Source organism: Passer montanus, unplaced genomic scaffold (genome assembly GCF_014805655.1).
Source record: "Passer montanus isolate IOZ18808 unplaced genomic scaffold, ASM1480565v1 scaffold66, whole genome shotgun sequence".
NCBI lineage: Eukaryota > Metazoa > Chordata > Aves > Passeriformes > Passeridae > Passer > Passer montanus.
The window spans coordinates 3,143,863-3,165,229 of NW_024371704.1; the positions used below are offsets into that span (position 1 = coordinate 3,143,863).

Sequence of the window (21,367 nt, forward strand, 5' to 3'; positions counted from 1 at the left end):
ACTGAGGGAGGATTTATGTTCTGAGAAACCAGAAGAGTAAACCCTAAATTTGCAGAAAGCTACAGGCAACTTTGATATTTTTGAGAGTATTTGAGCCATTCCTTTAATTGGAATGATCCTATAGAAATATTAAAACCTAAACAATTTTAGAAACAGCAAAAGAAATAAATAGGTATGACTGAAAGAAACAACCACACAATGTAAGAATTCACTAATAAAATTCCATTTTAATAACTTTTTTTACAAGGAATCCACCTATACACTATAGAAAAATAAACACCACGGAGACTTTTTCCAGCTTACAATACAGCGATGCAGGCACACTTCAGCTGTTGACTTAATTTCACATGAGAATGTAAAACATTGTTCTTAGTGAAAAGTAAGTCCCTCTTAAAGTACTAAAATATAATAAAAAGAGTCATATAAAAATCTGCTTTAAAAGCACTGCCCTTTATTCAGTTGCATGGCAGATTGCAAGTGCATCTGTTGAGTGAGGACCGACTCAGAGGAAGCAGGAACTTGCAGGACAGATTTTGTAACCGTTCCCATCACTTTTTTAGGTTTCTCTGATGAGGTGAACCTAGCACTTGTCCTAAATTAAAAAAAAACAAACAAAACAGATCAACATTAGAAAACTGCTTGTAATATGAAGCAACAGTGTACAATTAGCAGTGTGTTATTTCCTCAAAGCACTTCATATGAGCTATACTGAAAGCAATTCCAATTTTCACGAGCCACCTAGGAGCAATCCCAAACAGGATTTGAAAGCCTAAACATCTGCCAAAACAAACCTCCATACCCTGGGACCCGTGCTCCATCACAGGCTGCTTTACCCCAGTGACAGCTCAATTCTGCCCCTCCTGTGCTGATTCTTTAGTTCATTAGGAACTGGGAAATCACTTGGCTGACAGCACTGCTCTAAAGATTGCAGCATTGTTCTGTAATGCCTGGACATTATCATCCTGGTAATAGGGAAATGACAGAAATCACAGCAGTGTTTATGGTGTCCCAGCTGTGGAGTGCTTATTCCACACTTGGAATGAAGCAAAATGTGTTACTTCCATAAAGGCTGATAGGCTTCAAGTCTAAAATCTGTTTAACTATCTGAATCAGCCATGCAGCTGCAGCATTTGGGAAAAAAATCCCCAAACAAACCTACAAAGTCAAGGTAATAAAGTTTCTAGGTAAAGTCCTGTTGAGAACAATGTTCCCAAACTCTTCAGGATTTCAGGATGATATTATGACAGGTTGCAAGTTCCTCCTCAGGACAAGGTGTTTCTGTGCTATACAAAACATGTAACAAGAGGAGGTAATTAGACTAATTAAACTAAGTAAATCTGGTCTAGAAATTAGGTGGAACTGGTTTAAATAGCAAAGCTAAGTGCCACTACAATCCTTTGTGTGCTCTTTGATAAATCTTAGAAGTAGATGGCTGTATTTATCAGCTTCCAAATTTTTTTAAAAATCTGTTATGAACATAAGGAAGTGATAATTAAGGGAAGCATTACAGTTTGTGCTGCAGAGAAAGCCCTGCTCAGCTATTACAACAGCTATGTTTGATTTTAAAGCAAATTAACTCTATACACAGCTTCATTTGAATTACAACACTTCCTTGTTTAGATTTGGGAAAAGGAACGGGGGCAGAAATCACATGAAATTATTCCACCTTATCTCTTTCACTATGAATTTAGAGAAATGCCACACTTGGAGGAGTTTTAGATACGACTTGGAAAGGTTTCCTTTTGGAGACTTAGGTTGTTACTCCTCAATAATGATAATTATTCTTTAAAATGATGCTCTTTATTGTCAATGTGTACAAAGAACCTTGTGAAAAGCAGCCCAGACCTGCAGGAGCTGTGAGGGTGAGAAGGTGGCTCTTACCTGGCTGCACCCCTCGCAGCCTTTGCTGGATGGCCTCCAAGCGATGGATGTATTCTGTGAGTGACTGCTCAGGATCCTGGGGTGCCACAAGGGACTTGTCTGGAGCTGAACTTGGGGACAGGTGCAATCTTAAAAAAAAAAAAACACAACCTACAAATAATTTCCTCCTTCTCATGCTATACTCTCAAATATATCCAGAAGTTACATTCATTTAGTCAGGAATTCTGGGCAAAGAAAACTGGAACCGTCGCCACTCTTTCCATTTGTATAGCTGTTCCTGAAAACAGGAGCAGCAAGAGGCATCATTTAGCCTACCCTGGATCTACATCAGACCTGAGCCACCACTAATCCAGTCACACTGAGCACCAGTCAGGGCTGCTGTTATTAATACCCTGCTGCATATAATACAGGTGACTTTTCTTAGCAGGGCTGTCAGAAACAAACACATGCCATGACAGAGGAATAGGCTGGGGTACAATTAAGTCTTTTGGAAGTTCTTGCAGGTCTCAAACTCTCCAAAACACTTTACTGAATTCCATGCAAACCAGAAGACTACCTGGCTGTTTGTGACAAACCACTGAGCAAAGTTAAAAACCCCTACAATGATCTGAAGCACCTCCCATCTTTGCAGACTGACCTGTTGTGTGAGCGGGAGGAGGATCGTGGGGAGAGGCTTGTGAGTCTTGCAGCACAGCTGGTTCTGTGGCACAGCCCTGTGTCCCTGTCCTGGGTAGGGGGAGAGCTGACAGGGCCAGCTGCGGGCTGCTGCTCTCTCAGGACTTCTGTTCTAGCACCAAAGGCTGTGGTAAATAGCAAGGGTTAAAAAATATGCACTAGGAACCACTGAGAACAGGCTGTCATAAACACATCCTACAAACCCATGAAAATGACAGCAGAGTATGCTTAAGTTTGGTTTTAAATGCAGGTAAATACACTTTCTACAGCTAACTGCTTTTTTTGTTTGTGGGATTTTTTTTTAACTGTATTTAACAGAATTGTGATGCTATTTTGTATTGAGGTAGAAAGCTCAGCATTTGAGGATTCAAAATTCTTAGGAATCATACAACAGTGGGTTTATGTACAAAGGTTGTGCTTTCTTTTAAAGTAAGTATCTCCAGCAACTTAGAAACTGAAAATTACATAGTACCAGGTAATGAAAAATACACTACTTAATCTGAATTTTGTTTAGCATTGAAAAGTCACAATGGAATTTTACATCAAGGCAAACAGTTCCCCAATACTGGGTGCTGCATTAAGATGTTTGTTGGAATTGTAACAAAGGCACTCAACCAGTAACTCAAAGGAACATTCAAATGTTCCTCAAGTAACTCAAGTCCTTACTGACCTGCATCAGACCATCTATCCATCTACTCTACAGATGGACAGTGGCAAAACAAACACATTTTCCCACTTGGGTTTTGTTTTTAAACGGAACGCATCACTGAAGAGAAATTACAAAGAAAGCAATGCACTTATCCAAACACATAAGTGTGTTACCTGCTATACTGTGAGAAATGCTTTCACCCTGTGTGCTCTTCCTGCCAACTTTGTTCCACTTCTTCACCAAAAACTTTAACCTTGGTAAGAAAACAAATTTGGACAAGCATTAAAAATAAGCAGAAATAAATTAAATTTTAATATTATTTGTTGGTATTAAGCAACATAAGCAATGATTGTTGTGGGAATGACAGGAGAACTGTTCAAGTTCAGTCTTTGGAATGCTGGCTTAGCCCATTTTACCCTGCAATGATCTTTGAACTGCTGAAAACTTGCTTGTTTTGGCTCTGCTCCTGATCTTCAGAGAGCTCTTCCTACCTGAGACAAGGAGTTTGGAGGTTACTGCACAAATTTGCAGGTGCTGCAGCCTTTGCTGTTATAATGGTATTCATGTCAAAGACTCTGTGTCAGCTCCTGATAGAAACTTGCTAGTGAAAATTTTAACTAGACAATGAAATTGCTCAGAAATAACCAGCTATTACATTTAAAATTGCTTTTTTTTTAACTGAATGGGCTTACAGCCATTGGGAGATGGCATGTTGTCCCATGTACAGCTAGCAAAATCCATTTGACAGTGACACAGCATGATAAAGTCACACCCAGTGAAACACACACTACTGGATTCCAGAGAACCATTCCTGACAGATCCCATTCTGATACAAGACAGACTGTCCAGTGAGACCAAGGAGATCAGGGCCAGCCCCAAAGGACTCCAGTTTGTAATGCTGTGCACTGGTTCCCAAATATATTGCAGCTGGGTATCACTCAAGTAGCTTTTTCATGGAATTATGGAATGGTTTGGGCTGGAAGGGATCCTAAGGAAGCCCACCTTGTTCCATCCCCTGCCATGAGCTGGGACACCTTCCACCATCCCAGGCTGCTCCAAGCCCTGTCCAATCTGCCCTTGAACACTTCCAGGGATGGGGCAGCCACAGCTTCTCTGGGCAACCTGTGCCAGGGCCTCCCCACCCTCACAGGGAACAATTTCTTCCCAATATCCCATCTAAATCTACCCTCTTTCATCTTAAAGATGTTTTTTACTAATTTTTAGTACAGCTCAAACTCAGCTAACAAGTCATGCTTGAACCAGTCCTGGAGATCACTTCTGCTTAGTATTAATGTAGGATAAGCCACAGGAACTATCAATTTTTTAAGCTTCCAAGAAAACATCACCTATGAGAGACCTATGAGGGAGTGTTCTGCATTACCTTGAGATGGCAATGATGGCTCTGACTGCACACCTGAACTTGGTGAAGGGCCGGGAGTGTATCAAACTCAGCTGGAGTACAGATCAAACCAGTCCTGGAGATCACTTCTGCTTAGTATTAATGTAGGATAAGCCACAGGAACTATCAATTTTTTAAGCTTCCAAGAAAACATCACCTATGAGAGACCTATGAGGGAGTGTTCTGCATTACCTTGAGATGGCAATGATGGCTCTGACTGCACACCTGAACTTGGTGAAGGGCCGGGAGTGTGCTGCAGAGAGCTGCAGGTCTGCAGAAGGATAGATTCCCATGCGGGCAATCAGAGACAGAGTTGCTTGCTCACAGTCCTGAAACCCACCAAGCAGCAGCAAGAGGTATTTCTTCTGATAAACTAGAGCCTTTCTAAAGCTCTCTGCTCGAATGTACTTTCGATATAATCTCTGCAACTGCAGAAAGAAAAAAAAAATTTTTAAAAGTTCATTTTTTTCACTGTTACTGTTGCAAAAAGCCAGCCACAAACAAGGTGTCTTCAGGTCAAATGTCCTGAGGACAGGAGGGCAGCCAAAACAATTCTGTACACTGCTAAAACCCACCCAGATTTGGAGTGTCAGTCCTCTTTAAATCTCCTGAAAGTTTTCAAGCAAAATTGTCATACTCAAAACTCTAAAACAGTTTAACTCTTTAATAAAAAAGTACATCTGCTTAAAAAAAAAAAAGTAAGCCAGAATGCATGGTGGGAGAGATGCCTATCAGATTTGATTAAAATCAAAGTGTCAGAAAAATAAAAAGTATTTAAGATTAGTCAGCAGGGATTAAAAATAAGGAATGTTTTCTGTTTTCATGCTTAGACAAGAAATCCAAGTCTCCCTCTCATTTAAGAGTGGAAAGAAATTCCAAATTGCAAAGATTCAGATTAGTTTTGATGCAAGTTCCTGTCTAACACTGAGAAAGTTCCAAAGGAACTTCTCTGATGAGGTACATATGGGGAAAGCTTCTAATTTAAAATAATATATCAAGCTGTTTGTCTAGAACAATCAACCTTTTAAAATAGCAACTGAAGATTACAGCAGTAAGTGAAAGATAAATGCCATAATCTGACAGATGCCTTTTTTCCCCAGCAGATCAGTTTCAAATGGTACCTCCTGGCTGTGCCTCTGCTGGCTGTCCAAGCTCCAGAGACCCCCTTTGCTGGCTACCCCCATGATTTTACCTTAGGATTGGAAGTTTCTGCCACTGGTTTGTTTTCAATTTCAGCATTGGCTTTGGCCAGCTGGGATTCTGCCTGTTTCAGCATGTTCTGCAGCGTGTTCCTCTCTCGTTGCCAAGCCTCTCTTTCCAGGTCTTGAACAGGGCCAGCATCACCTGTAAATCTCACCTAAAACAGAAACCTAAAGAACGTGAGCCACAATGGGTTTTGCACATTTGTTTTCACAATCAAACATCTCAAACCAAGGAATAACCCAACTTTATGACAAATTAAAACATGGTAACAATGAGCCTGAAAACCAGCAACAGTATTCAGGTGTTGAACAGCACAATGGGAAACTGAAAAGCATTAAAAGCCCTTCTGACTTTCACCTGGCTTTCTTCTACATCCACAGGCAGCACAGAAATAGTGAAGATGTCTCTGTAAATGCAAAAACAAGCTGCACATACAACAAAAACAAGTTGTGAAAAATTCTGAAAAATCACATTCAATTCTGAGAGTCTGACGCCCAGAGAAGCTGTGGCTGGCTCATCCCTGGAAATGTCTAGGGTCAGGCTGGACAGGGCTTGGAGCAATCTGGTCTAGTGGAAGGTTCCCAGCCCATGGCAGGGGGTGGAACAAGATGGGCTTTAAGGTCCCTTTCAGCCCAAACCATGCTGTGATTCTGTGAAACTGAGTTTTGTGATAAGGAATGAGACCCAGGGCTCCAGCTCCAACTCTTCATGGAAGTTCTGCCTTCACAAACCTCTCTGCATCAACTACAAATTTACTGGTCATCGCATGATGCAGTAGATCACAAAAGAAATAGAAGATTTTTTTAAGGTAGCTGATGTTTCATCCCTTGAAATAAAATCTGTACATTAGAGAAGCCAGTACAAACAACTGACCCCAGTTTCTCCTAGCAACTTATTTCAGTACAGTCTGTAGTATCTGAAGGAGCTCTGCATGACTCATCTATGTCCTTGACTTCTGCTGCACCATTTGGCAGCTGATTGACCACACAGCTCCATTTGGCACAGATTTTCCATGCTGACATTTTGCCAGATTCCCTGTCCAATACTCCCCGATTTACTGCAACTCAAGGCAGGGAACAGCAGAAAATTTCTTTGGTCTCCTGAGCATGTGGTTCAGTACCTTAAAGGAAGGAGAAATTCAGGGAGGAGACTGAAGGAAAAGGTGATTCTGGAAAAAAAGCCAAAGCCTGAAAAGAAGGCAGAGAGGAGGGATTGTTTGTGCCCACAGAAGAAAAGCTATTGAGGTGGAGTTTTTGCTCCTAATCTCTAGAAAGGCATGTGACTTTAAAGTGCTCTACTGAACACTTTGTCTGTTAAAAAAAAAAAAGGTCGGGAAACTTGAGTGCCTTTATTTTTGTGTGGTCAATCTCTGAAGGAAAAGGTGATTCTGGAAAAAAAGCCAAAGCCTGAAAAGAGGGCAGAGAGGAGGGATTGCCCACAGAAGAAAAGCTATTTTGAGGTGGAGTTTTTGCTCCTAACCTCTAGAAAGGCATGTGACTTTAAAGTGCTCTACTGAACACTTTGTTTGTTAAAAAAAAAAGTCAGGAAAACTTGAGTGCCTTTATTTTTGTGTGGTCAATCTCTGAAGGAGGGAACTCTGCTTCAACAAGACTTCAACAAGACTTTTGTCTACAGCTGACAGCTCTAAAGGTTTGTGAGAGGAAGGCTTAACTAAAATAACCCCATGAACTTGGAGAAGAGGCTGCATCCCCTTCCTCAAGGCTGGAGATGATCCATTTGGCCACAACCACCTGTGTGGCTGCACAGGTGACAGAAGGAAAATATTAACTGTATTTTGTAAGCAGGTAGACATAGGGAGAGCTGCAACATGCCAAGGCAGCTTGTCACACATCAGACTTGTGAACAGAAGAGACAAAAAACTTTTCACTTATCAGACAGTCATAGATCTCTGTCTGTTGCAAGATAAAGACATAAAACTGCAGTTATCTGGGGAATCAGATGGAATCTAAAAGTCATGCATTTATGTATTTTGTATTAACAGACCTGAGCTTGGTCTTGGGTAATCCCTGGGTTTGTGTAAAGTATTTGCAATACTGCAAACTTGGGTCAGAACAGCCCTCCAAAGATTACAAACCACTGTGGTGCTTTTTAAAAAAAAAGTACTTGGCATTTTGGTGAAAAAAAAAAAACAACTCTTTCTGGATGCATAAAGAAGCTCTAGCAACACATCCCAAAGCTTGTGATCCTTGGACACAGTACGTATTTAGGAAAAAAATGCTCTCAGAAGCAGACTCTGCAATATGACAAAACAGAGTGGGACATTAAAATATGTTATTATTTTCCTTACCTGAGATGTAGGAGTCAAATCTGATTTTAGTTCCCTTAATGTCTGTAGTAAAGAGGCTACAGCTTCATCATTTGATGCAGACCAGTCATTAACCGTTCTGTTAAGCAGAAATACTTTTTCAGTATCAGGCTGATTTGTAAGAATGTTAACACACATTTAATTGCTTCTTCCCACTACTTGACCTTTAAGGTTCTGAGGCTTTACTTATGCAATATTTACCCCACAAATTACTACAAATATGAACAGAAATTAGCAAATTCTGTTCGTTTTTAAGAATTAAAAGAGCTAAGGGCTCTCAGCCATGACACACACAAGTTAAGAAGCAGGATGGAAAGCCAAGTGCTATTTTATGAACTCACTTATCCAGAGTTTTATATATGAACTCATTCAGGTGCACAACCACAAAGAGCAACTGCTGCCTTATCTTCTCCAGCTGCTGTTGCTGCTGTTGCAAGTGAGGTTTTTCAGTTTCTTTTGTCACAGGATGTGTGGGACTTCCATCTTTGCTTGAGGCATGCAAGAGTTCCTCCTGACAGTTTGGAGTTGGAGGATTTCTTTCTCTTTCTCTTAATACTGCCAGTATTTCCTGCAGTTCTTTAATTCTTTGTTCATCCCTTTGGTGTTGCCGTTCCAAGTTTTGCTGTTTGAACAAAATTAGTAGTAGTTAATTGCATCTTATATATACCCATACTTATGTAAGTGTCACCACACCTAATCAGCATATCCACCTGGGTGTTCCTGAACTGCCAGACCACTTTTGGGGAAGGCTTAGAGCACTGTTTCCCAGGGCCACCAGGAAGCCAATTAATGACACTGGAGTGGGCATTGTCTCCATCCAAGGAGAAACCCAGGGTGAAACCAATAGTTTTCTCAAGGCATGACTGGGACCCTAGCTCAAAAAATAAGGGCAATGACATGAAATTTAGTTCGGTTCCATGCTGCATTTGTCCCATATTTATCCCCACAAAATTTAAAGATCAACTTTAAAGATTTAAAGATGTTAGTTCGGTTCCATGCTGTATTTGTCCCATATTTATCCCCACCTGTGAACAACCAGCACAGGCAAAAATTTAAAGATCAACTTTAAAGATTTAAAGATCAACTTCCGTCAACAATAAACACAGACATAATCCCTTGAAAACAGCTACATTTCACAAAAGCAGGACAAGAGCTCATTCAATGCATTTTTTAGACTGCTTTAACAGAAGGAAACATTCCAAAGAATACCATCCAGAGGGTTAAATCCCAGTGTGTGGCTATGTCAGTGTAAGGCAGAGCATTCTCACCAGTCTCTCCTGATCTCTCTGCCAGTCCTTCTGTTTCTGTATCTCTGCCTGTTGCTGCTGCTTCTTCTCTCTCTCCCTCTCCTCTTTCCTGTTCTTATCTTGCTCTTTGAGCAGCTTGAAGAGTGACTGCAGTTGTTCCCAGTCAACTTTCAGCTTGACCTCTCTCTCCCTCTGGGCCTCCAAGGAACGTATCACCTCTTGCTTTTGTGCCTGAAGAGACTCCAGGGTGGCTCGCAGTTTGTCACTGACCTCCCTCTCCTTCTGGGTTTCCTCACAGCACATCTGTACCTCAGCCTCCAGCTGCCTTTTGGACAGGATGGCCTTCTGGTGCATTTTCTCAATAACAGCAGCAAGCTCCATGGTTCGGGTCCTCTCCTCTTCCAGCTGGGCTTGGAGCTCTCTGACAAAGGCTTGTTCCAGCAGCGACTCCCTGTGCTGACAGGAAGCCCCTTCCTTCACTCTCAGGCTCAACTGCTCTGTCAGAACACGCTCATGATTCAGGGAATCCAGGAGCTCTGAGGAGCGTTTTTTCTCAGCCTCCAGGTTTTTCTGCAGCTCCCTCAGTTTGCTGTGCTCCTGGGCCAGCAAGGCTTCGCAGCGGGAGTGCTCGATCTGCAGCTCCTTGCGGAGGTTGTCTGTCACCGTCCTCTCGTGCTCCAAGGACACGGCCAGCTGGCAGTTCTGCACCGACTGCACATCCAGGGCAGCCTGCAGCTCCTGGGCACAACGGGGGGAACAATTAATATTCCAGCACAAACACTCATTTGTGGGACTGGCTGGCATTTAGCAATTTTCAACCTCCTATTTTATCCAAGAAGATATGCAAGACTTAACTGGAGTAGTTCAGGTATTAAAAAGTTTAATTTAAAATTATAAGTGACACAAAAATGCTCTTTAGCAATATAGCACCAAGCAACAAAATAAAAAATTATCATGCTAAGGTATCTGCCAGTACATTATTTCTTCTTCAGTTAGTAAGATCCTCATTAGGAAATCACAACTTTTTACATCACTCAATCCCATTAATAAGTAACATGTGCAACAGCAATAACCCTGTTGTTTTAAAAAGAAAAATCTAAGCAGTAAGAGTAGATGTAAAGCTTCAGGACTTGGCAGCCCATCTCTTCAAAACACAGAGTAGAGACTGAAAAAAAATACTCACAGAACGGTCTGGGTTGGAAAGGATGTTAAAGCTCATCTCATTCCCACCCCCTGCCATGGACAGGGACACCTTCCACTATCCCAAGTGACTCCAAGCCCTGGCCTGAACACTTCCAGGGATGGACCAGCCATAGCTGCTCTGGGTAATCTGGGTGCCACCACTCTCACAGGAAAGAATTTCTTCCTTGTATCTAGTCTAAATCTACTCTTTCCATTTCAAATTCATCCCTAGGTCCATTGTGGGGGCCAGTCTTTCTTCAGAAGGAAAGGCAGGGACTGAAGGGGCAGCGTAGGGCACTGCAGACAGCCAGAACTGGCACTGCTGTCCTAGGAGGGAGGTCTACCCTGCCCTCCACATAACTAGCACCATTTGTTATCTGCTAGAAAGCCAGGTCAGAGCTAGAAGGCAGAAGCTTTCCATAATGGGGCTTCAATAAAGATTTGTGAATGCCGGACTGATCTGTCCTGGGGCAAAGCACTTTTCTCCTGGCCTTGGCTACTCTGTCCTCCTTGCATGAGCAGGTTTCTGAAAAGGAGAAAGATGGTAGCAGCATTTCCTACCCATGCAGCAGTAACAAACATCCCAACAAAAATCATTCACAAACTTAAACAATTACTAGGAAGATGACAGGAGAAGCCAGACTACAAGGAAATAGTCAGAAGTGTGTTTCCTCACTTAGGGAATTTAAGGATTGTTTGGAGTTCTTTGAGAGAGTTTAGTTTTGGGGTTTAAGAAATGGTTTATGTTACATCTTGCTCCTTTTGCATTTACTGTAGGCCTTTTACAAGAACTGAGTCATTGCTATTACAGTCTTGGAGAGAAAGCTGTTTACTTGTTTTCTGCTCAATTTAGAAGGGAACAGGATGACTTTGGTTAACCTCCAAAAATACATATTATATTGAAAAGGCTACACTCACTCTCTGCCAAACCTATTTATCATTGGGTGGTTTTCTTTATAATCTCAGAGATCATACATCTCACACCCTCATGGTAAGTTTGCTCTGGAATTAAGGGTGCAGTTACACAACTGTAGGATCTGGCTGTCCCTACTCAGCAAGGGGCAGTACACAACAGGGGAAAGTAGGAAAGGAAAAAACATTAAGATGTGGAACAAAGAACCCCAACACAGCATTCAACTTTGGTTTATTTCTGCACGTGCAATTAATGAAAGTAAATGCAACGAAAGCTTTAACTCAGTGAGAAAAGACACTGTGCACATTCAGAAAAGGTTTGGGGGTTTTAACAGTTCCTCAACAAAGAATAGAGGAGGTGAAGAAGACTGCACAAATAACTTGCTAGTTAACGTCATGCCCCAGGGGAGCTGGGCGTTACCTCCATGGCCTTTGTCTTTTCATCCTCTGCTTTCCTCTGCTGACGCTGCTGTTCTTCAAACCAACCTCGAAGCTCAGATCCCTTCAGCTGCTCAGCCTGCAAGTCTTCAAGTGCAGCTGCCAAATCCTTTTCTTTCTTTTCCAATTCAACACTGCAAAGTTCAAAACGACATTTCTATGTTCAGAACAGAACATCCTTCACCAGCATCACAATTAAGACATTTTGGGTTGGTTTCTCTGAGTTCTTTCTATTGATTTGTTTCTTTAAGGTGGCCTCTATTCTTTCTAAAGAGAGTCAGTTTTCAAGTTAGTCAGCATCTGAAAGCATTTGCCTCCCTGCAGGCCAAGCTAGAATTGCTTGACTTAGTAACAATTAAAAGATAGCTTATTTATTCTGGCAGAGCAAAGCTGTTGTCCTGTGAGAGGAAAGCAAAATATTGGCATACACTAAGAAGGGAGTGGGAAAGGAACATACTCAAGATGACAGAATTTAGTAAAGAAAACATAACCCTTAAAATTGAGAGACCCTAGTTTTCCTCCCTACGTTTCCAAGTGCTTTATGGATCCAATTAGTACAAAGCCCTTTCAGACCTGCTGATAAATCAAGTACATGAATAAATCTACTTCTCACCGTAAATGATTTATTTCCCTCTGAAGCTCTTCCAGGGACTTCTGCAACCTTTCATTCTCTTGCTTGCTTTCAGAAAGCTCTGATTTCAGGGATGCTTTTTCCTGATTAAGGAGATCACATGTTTCAGAGGATCTCTTCTGCTCCTCAGAGAGGGTGTTGTGCAAGTCACTCACAATAGATTTCTCCTGCTGAAGCTTATATTCCAATAACTCAACTAGGATAAGAAAACACTGTAACAGTTATTTATATTACAGAGACCTTGACAATATGACATCACTTACACTAATCCAAATTAGGAAAACAAATCAGCTGTATTGAAGTGTTTTTGTCTGAAGAATTAATCTCTTTTCAAATAAGAGGAATCAAAAGAAGGATGCACAAACCCAATGATTCTATCATTGTGATATTCTGTAATATCACGGATGGATTTTAAAACTCATTAAAGAAACCTATCCACTTACATAAACATTTTAGGACAGGAATCACTATATAGAACCTGTTTTGCCAGCTCTCTTCAGGCCAGCGAGTTAAGACAAACAACTCTCCCTAAATTTGGAGGTCCCTGTTTGATAAGTACTTAAAAATAATTAATGCACCTATGTCTACAGCATTATGTAAATAAAATTAGCAATCATTTTCTTCTGGATGTCCAGAAAACCTTCATCTATTGGACTAGTGCATGTGCTATTAAATGGCTGAATCCTGAATGACAGCGATGGGAAAACAAAAATAAGGAAAAAGCAGTGTTTGCTTTGAGAGAGATATTTATCTTTGACCAAGGTCACTTGCACTTGTTTCTTTATTACATAAAGGGAACCTGCTGTGAAAACCAAGGCTTGCTTATTTAGTCAGGAACATGGTTTAGCAGTGGCCTTGGCAATGTTTGTGGTGGGACTCCACAGTGTTAAAAGGTCTTGTCCAACCTAAGTGATTCTGTGATTCTCTACTAGCAAACAATACAGATAAACAATTCTCTGCAAACAAACAGGGTTTCACTATCCTTGCTGAGTTTTCTCCATGTATACACTACTTCAGTTCCATTGCTTTGGGTTATTTCACAGCTTCTCACAGATTTGTCTTAACTACTGATATGAGAAAGGTTGTCTATGATGAGAGCAGTTCTGAGTGCATTCAGTAAAGCTGAGGAATTACACAGCATCTGCTTCTTTGCAAGACACTTTTTTTTTTCCTTTTACCTTTGAGGCAAAAAGGAACTGATGTAGAAGACAGAAAGAGCTGACAAAGCCAACAAGCATTACCTTTCCTCCGGAGCTGGTGTTCCTGCTTGTTCCCATGATCTTCAGCCTTGGTGAGGGTTTCCTGCAGCTGCTGCAGCTTCTCCTGGTTCTGCAGATGTGTCATGCGGAGCTGAGCTCGGAGGTCCTGGATTTCTGAGAGCAGGCTATTCCGGTCTGAGGAGAAGAGGTGCTCCACAACCATCTGCCTCTGCTCCTCCTGAAACAAACCAAGGCCTATTCAAACCACAGGGCTATTTCCATGTCTTCTGCAAGGATAAGTACTAAGGAAACTCTGGCAGTGCAAGTTTTGTACTGAAGCACTCAAATGACTAAGTTCACACTTCACATTAATGCAAAACATTACATTATGTAAAAAAGAAAAACCCCACTTCACTTGCCTTGCTGAGTTCACACAGAACAATTACTACAGCCTAGAAACTAAAGATTGTTGGCAAAAAGCCCCCAGATTCAGAGTTAGTTCAATGTATATGCTTTGCAAGAGAGGTCTGTGAAGTTCTAGACAAATGGTAAGGAGGGAAGAACTCATATTTCCTATTCACTGTCACAGTCTTTCTTGATGCCAGCTAGAATAACCAACAGGCTTTGTAATACCATGAACAAAGTTCAAGAAAAATGCTATCACAACAGAAACTGTAAAAGCTACTGATTCCATCTGCATTATACAAGACATATAATAAAGCACACAAGATAATATAATAATACACAAGATTTAACAACAGAAGCAGTAAAACTGAAAAAAATTACAAGAGAATAAAGAATGATTTATGAGCAGCACACTAAGATCTTTTCATACTTGTTTTTTCATTATATACTCCAGCTTTTCCTCTAATGAGCTTGTGTCACCAGACGTAGGATTGGAGAAGTGAGACTTCAAGTCAATTTGTAAGACATTTCTCTCCTTCTCGAACACACTCTGTACTGCTTGCAGAAGCTCTCCTCTCCAGTCAGCAGCAACACCTGATGCTTCCTGTTAAAATATATATTTTTAAATGGCATCTCTCTCAACCTCTAACCCAGAATCTTTCATACCATAAGAACATATCTGTTAATTTAAGCACTTTTAGAAGTGTTTAAAGAGTACTGTCCCTTAGTCCTTAAACATATATAAACACACAGACATGCCTTATATTATGTATACAATATACATTTATGTATACACATTTATGTATACACACAACCAGGTTCCCTTGCTTTAAAGGGTATTTTGTAGCCATACCTTGTCTACATATTATATATACAATATACATTTATGTATACACACACAACCAGGTTCCCTTGCTTTAAAGGGTATTTTGTAGCCATACCTTGTCTCCTCTATCTGCCACCTTGCTGAGGTAATCCTTCAGTGACTGGATAGCATCCAGCAGGGACAATCCCTCCTTCTGCCAGCCCTCCATTGCCACTTGGGTCTGAGGGATGTTCTTCAGCTCCCTCAAAGCCAAGGGATGCTCTGACAAAGCCAAGATTTTGCGGCTCTCCTCATACACCATCTTCAGCACAGCCTGAGAAGAAAAAAAAAAAGATATCAGGAAACAGGCATCAGCATCCTGGAACTGTAAGAGTAGGATGGGATAGCACTAGACAACAAAAATAAGGTGCCTGTATCAACACATTAAAATACAATTAAGCATGAATTATTATTTATGCCAAAGGGCTGTACTTTCCCGGGAATAAATTAAATTCTATCAAGTCTGAAGCTATGTTACCACCTTTGTTTCTGAACTATTTAGCTGACTTTCCTGGGAATAAATTAAATTCTATCAAGTCTGAAGCTATGTTATTAAACCCCAGTGATGCCAGAAAACTAAATTATGTATTTAGACAACCTGGCTTAATTTAGCAAATTATGTACAAATATCAACTCCCAAAATAGCCAGTTTTAATAATTTACACAGTGGAAATTGTTTCCTCTGACACTGTCAGGCCAAATAATGTATTTTAAATAAATTCCCTGTTCACAAACTATTACATCATGCACAGATGTTTCCTGGCCTCTTTTCAAGGAAGGTCACTGGAGATTTAAATCCTTTTCTTGCACACATCTCATCAGAAATATCCCAGCCTCCATGTGGAGCTGCTCCTCATTGCTACAACAGTTTAAAAACAACACAGAGTACTTCTATTTAACTCTTGATATTCTTTCCTTGCACATTTAAAAAATTACTTTTGAACAAACTTAAGTTGCTTTTCTGTCACTGGAATCAAAATAGTGATTACTTCAATAATCAATGAAAACCTTCAGTAAACATTAATATCAAAAGCACAGTAAAGTGCTCAAACTAAACATTTAGTACAGGAATATACACGCAGATCTTACAGACAGTAAAGCCTAAATTGATGCTTCACAAAACAAACTTAAAAAAAATTCTGTCTCAAGTAAAATAAAAGTCACCTCTTCCATGAAGCCTCTGACATAGAATTTTTTAGACACAGAACAGTTTTCAGTTGGAATGGACCTTTCAAGACCATATCTAGTCCAACTCTGCTGTGACAGGCATGGGGAACATCATCTATTATTTCAGGTTGCACAAAACCCCATCCAATCTCATTTTGAATGGATTGTGGGATGGATTCCTAGGGATCCACCACCTCTCTGTGCCAGTGTCTCATCACAAGATTGTACTTATGTCCAATCCATTCCATGATCTTACTGGGCAGTGAGGCTGAACAATCAGTAGTTTTCAGGGTGCTCGTTATTAAGCTTTTTTAAAAAAGGCTGCTATGATTGCCTTTTTTCCAGGCACTGGGGACTTAATCTGACTGCTGTGACTTTTCAGAAACAATGAAGAGTGGCTTGGCAATTGCAACTGCACAATTTCCTCAGGACCCTGGGATTCATATCTTTGGGTCCCATGGACTTACCCATGTCCAAGTTCCTCTGGTAGTCTTGAATCTGATCTTTTTCTTACCATAGGAGGGACTTCATTCCTCCAGTCCCTTCCTCATCCAATTTAAAGCTTTCCTTACAGGTTTGGCCATGTTATTGGTGGAGACACTCTTGTCTCACTTGGGTGAACCCCACGAGCTCCCAATATTTCTGGCTTCTCAAAGGTAAATCCATGATAATAAAAATGAAAACTTTGAGTATTGCACCAGGTGCCAGGGATTCTATCCTGGTTCCCTTCCTCTGACTGGGAGGACAGAGAATATCACCCATGGTCCCAAACTGTCCTGTTCCAGTGCTGTTAGACCCTTGGTAGCCTCAATGACACCACAAATACAAGCTGCTGGTAAGCAACAAACTTCTCTAGAGAAAGTATCTGGATGGCAGGAGGGTGCTTCAGTGCCTCTGAGTAAGGAATCTCCAGTTACTAACACCTGATGCACTTTTCTGGTAGCACTGGTTCTAATGCCAGCAGATGGTTTTTCATCAGCTTTGAATGTTTGGCTTTTCCTGGATCACAGCAGTTATTCCATGTGTTCTTCCTTCTCCAGCCCTAGAGCATCATGTCTCTTAAGGGCAGATGGATGGGGGAAGGATCTTTGTTCTGACTTGAGCAGCCATAAAAGCCCAGCCTCCTTCATCTTGTGAGTTATCTGTGCCAGGTAGCTTGACTGAGTTTGAATTCAGGCTTACCTTCCTCCAGTTTGCTGGGCAAGCTGAAGGAACCTGCTAAGCATTTTAGGAGGCAGGATTCACTTCCTAGGAAGGGTTCTTCCAGTTTCTTATTACTTGAGAACTCACTGTAACCTAGTCACTGTATTCTCTCACAGATGAGAATTTCTCCCTTTCTGTAGCTGGAATTGTTGAAATGGCTGAGAGCTTGCTCAGCAAACCAAAGAGTTCTAGGCATATACCTTCTTCAGCTTTAATTACTGACTAGAGTGAGCACTCACTGCTCAGTTTTCTGTATATCCCTCATGTTGCTTCAACTGGCTCTGACCTATCCCTGCACACCTTGCACTGGTGCTTCCACAGCATCCATCACATCAGGATGACAAGAACAGGCAGAGGAGCATGATGACAGCCAGCTCTGCCTGCTTCTGAAACAACCTTCTGTGAAGCCTCCAAGGCAACCCCAGAAAGCAGAATAAGCAGTCCTTGTACCCCCACATTCTGAAACAGCACCAGAGCTGTCCTAGCAAAACTAGTTCAATTCTAGCAAGTACAAGCAAATGTCAGTAATGTTGTCACAAGAAATGCAAAGACAAGAACCAGCAACTTGCAGTTTAAACCACTACAGAACACTTTCCAGTGTAAATGCAGCAGCTATTTTGTATTACCATTTCATTTTTGCTGTTCAGTTTTAATTTGCTGGTATGGTAGGCTCATATGAATCATACATTACCTTCATCTGTGGTGAAAGTATTTCCTTTTCTTTCATTGATTCCATAATATCTGGAATTATCCCCCGGTATCGCAGGTAAGCCATGACATTGGCATCCAGGTGATCTGATGGCTGCAGCTCCTGCTTTAGATTAGCTGCCAAATTTGAGCTGGTATCTGCAGGAAGAGACAACCCCCATCCCCACAAAGTATCATAAAGATGGAAAGAACTTGAAACTAGAACAACCACTTGCAAAACAATGATGATTTCTTCTGCTCGTATGAATGCAGGGTCAGATTGAGTTGGTTGGTTGAGATCTCAACTAACTTCAACAAGCTAAAAATCATTAAGTTGCCTTTAGAACCAGAGCAACTGCTGTAGTTAAGTCAGGACTCACCTGAACCCCCTGCCTCTGTCCTGAAAAGGTTAAAGGAGGCACTATATACACATATCTGTATATGTGTGTGTGTATATATACACACATACAGAGAAAAAGGAAAAACATGTTTTAATACTGAAGTTAATAAAAGGTAAAAGGAATCTACAAAGTTGAACTTACTGCTGCCACATCCATCACTCATAGCAGATACTCTTGATCTTTCATCATCTTGTAAATCAGAAGGGGTCAAAGTCAGATTACCAGCTTCTCTCATCTGCTTGAGAAATTTTTCATGTTACTTTTGTTTTCTGAATGTAGCTGTTGGTTTCAGCATTTATGACAACTTTTTTACTAATGCAGATTTTAACAAATGCCTACTTGATCCAAGTGTTAGACATGGCAAATACCATGATTAATTGCAGCATTGGTGCTCCCTGGAAGCCATTCCATCTCCATTTTTTCCTCTTTTAATAGTCTTAAGATAAATGTATTTATATTTAATTACCCATCAAAGCAAGGCACACAAACATACAGCCACAGAGAAATTCTTAAGTACAGACTTTATCTTCCTGTGAAGTTAGATAATACAGACAATACATATAAATATATGGATACAATATATAAAATACTACCATTAAAAAGAAAAGCCTCTATTATCCAGTTTTGAAAGAGTCTCTTCTAACACTCAACAACAGATTGTTGAAGAAGTGGGGAGCTATTAGAGCACACTGAGTACTGTGGTAGCAAAGGTTTTAGGTTTAGCTCAATTATTGACACATGAAGTGTCACAAATTTACCAGTTTTTATCACAGTAAGAGACGAACTAATAATTTGTCCAGAACTTCACTGGACCTACTCCCAGCAGTGTGTAGGTTTCTACTAATTGGAGCCCATGGCCACTCAATAATCCCAGGGGGACAGGGCTGAGCAGTCTTGTTTAACAAGAACTAAATCAGACATGAAATATCACTTACCAGGAGCTTCTTCTCCATATCTTCATCATCATCATCCACAGAATAGGTACTTTCAGAGAAAGCTGGAGATTTTCCATCTACTCCCATTGCTGCATCCCCACTGCCATTTTCATCCAGGTTAGAATATCCCAGTGATATGGAATTCTCTCCTTGGAGGGATGACCTTGTGTTCATAATCTGAAAATCTGTGTTCTCAGCTTCTGAGAAGGGTGTCAGGTGAAGCACTGGCTGAAGTTCCATGCTTATATCTTGCTTTCTCATGATCTCAGGCGAGCCCCATGAAGACATACTTGCAATTAAATTCTGGTAATATTTTGGAGTCTCTTTGTCTATGTTCAAATTGTGTTTTGGTGAATCAGGAGTTTGATGAATTTCCAACATTTGCTGGCAGTGCTTTTTCAAATCTTGATCCCCTTCAGAGCTGTGGATCATGTCCAGCTCCTGGCACAAGATGTTTTCTTGCGATTGCTTAATCTGTGTTTTTGGATTTTTATTGTGAATAGTCAAGTCAAACATCACTTCATCTTTTTCCTGTAATGAAATAACACAAATTAATTGTTTAATGGAATTTGAGTGTGATTTTACAAACTGAGAAAAATGCACTTAAAGACCTTTTAGAATTGATTGATTTTCTTCAATCGCTTTATCTAAGCAATTTTAAGATAAAATTACTCTTAACCTCTGTTTCTGTGACTGAGTGTAACTAATGCACTATTTGAGAAGATATTTTAGTTTATCTTAAACCTTTCAACATGGAAATTTTGTCTCATGCTCCATACCTGTTAGTTTGTCAGATACAGTGAATAACTTATCCCTCTCATTTTACACCATTACCTTAATCCTCTGTGTTAATTATCCCTCTTAATCACCTATTTTAAGCCCAGTGCTAGCTGCCAGGACTTTGCTGCTCCTCCAGCTTTCATTTTAATACATTTCCAAATTTTCACATGGTTTCCACTTTGGAACCCAAGCATAAATGTAGGAGGGGTTCTTTGCTCCTTTAAGAATGCTGCATTATACTTTTCCTAATACCTGGATGAGCTAGATTCATAGAAAAAAAAGGCTATTGTAATGAATGCTTGAAGACATGGTAGTTTATTTACTTTGATTAAACATATTCTCCAATTCTGATAATTATCCCTCCTCAGCCTACTTAAAAACTTCCACTTAAACATGGAAATGCATGTACTGACATAAAAATCAATTTAAACCTTTCAGATTCTGAGTTTCTACTTGAAAAGCAGTTTTTAAAATAATTTAACTGCCCCCAGCATGCCAGCATTCCCTGATAGTCTTCAAAATGCTACCAATTCTCTCTTGACTGGATCCTAAATTAATTCTGTTTTTTAAACAGGGATCTGACAATCCCTGCCTGCAGAAACAACATGGTCCAGCAGCCACTGGGCTGGAAGTCTGCTGCCTTGTACAGACACATCCCATGCTCTCAAGTGCATCAGTCTGCATGGATCATGGAACACTTTCCCCACCTATTTCCTTTTCCTGAGAGATTTCTGGGGCAGACCCTGAATGTACAGAGTCACCCAGGCACTGATGGCACTGCTCCAAACGTGAACTTCCAGGCAAATAAAAACACAAACCCCAGGAATGATCACATGTTTTGCATGGCTACATTCTTCATTTCTGCTTTAAAAATAAACATACCTTTATACATAGCAATTATCCTATCATTTCTTTAAATAAGTCATCTACCTTGGGTGATGATTGTAACACACTGCCAAGCAGGGCCCTGAAAATCCACATAAGCCTGACACTGAAAATTTTTCCTGTCCTGTATACTTGAGCTCTCCATATAAACCCTCTTAACTAGCATTTATTACCTCTGTAAGTCAGCCTTTAAAGACAGGAACTTGGTGTATGACAGATTTCTACAGCTCTCTTAAAAAAGGGGTCCTACTGCTTTCTAAAATTGAGTGATTTAATAAGAATTTAGGTTACTTGGAG

At 40.6% G+C, this 21,367-nt stretch overlaps 1 protein-coding gene across 13 annotated transcripts in view; it reads right to left on the reverse strand.

The window, feature by feature from the left end:
- Positions 1–207: 207 nt before the first annotated feature.
- Positions 208–21,367, reverse strand: part of PCNT (pericentrin) — a 72,004-nt gene continuing 50,844 nt past the window's right edge. For 10 of the 13 annotated variants that reach the window (XM_039728547.1, XM_039728555.1, XM_039728550.1 and 7 more), the window contains 17 exons: positions 19,406–19,936; positions 18,612–18,708; positions 18,074–18,228; positions 15,089–15,286; positions 14,578–14,751; positions 13,785–13,980; positions 12,526–12,739; positions 11,896–12,046; positions 9,402–10,118; positions 8,475–8,755; positions 8,116–8,212; positions 5,797–5,961; positions 4,797–5,032; positions 3,379–3,458; positions 2,519–2,681; positions 1,882–2,009; positions 208–592 (listed from right to left, as the gene is read on the reverse strand). In XM_039728547.1, coding sequence (XP_039584481.1) covers positions 549–592; positions 1,882–2,009; positions 2,519–2,681; positions 3,379–3,458; positions 4,797–5,032; positions 5,797–5,961; positions 8,116–8,212; positions 8,475–8,755; positions 9,402–10,118; positions 11,896–12,046; positions 12,526–12,739; positions 13,785–13,980; positions 14,578–14,751; positions 15,089–15,286; positions 18,074–18,228; positions 18,612–18,708; positions 19,406–19,936 — 3,627 coding nt within the window. In that variant the 3' untranslated portion in view covers positions 208–548. Of the gene's footprint in view, positions 593–1,881; positions 2,010–2,518; positions 2,682–3,378; positions 3,459–4,796; positions 5,033–5,796; positions 5,962–8,115; positions 8,213–8,474; positions 8,756–9,401; positions 10,119–11,895; positions 12,047–12,525; positions 12,756–13,784; positions 13,981–14,577; positions 14,752–15,088; positions 15,287–18,073; positions 18,229–18,611; positions 18,709–19,405; positions 19,937–21,367 lie in introns of those variants that run through there. The other 3 variants (XM_039728557.1, XM_039728546.1, XM_039728556.1) reach the window with 2 other exon arrangements.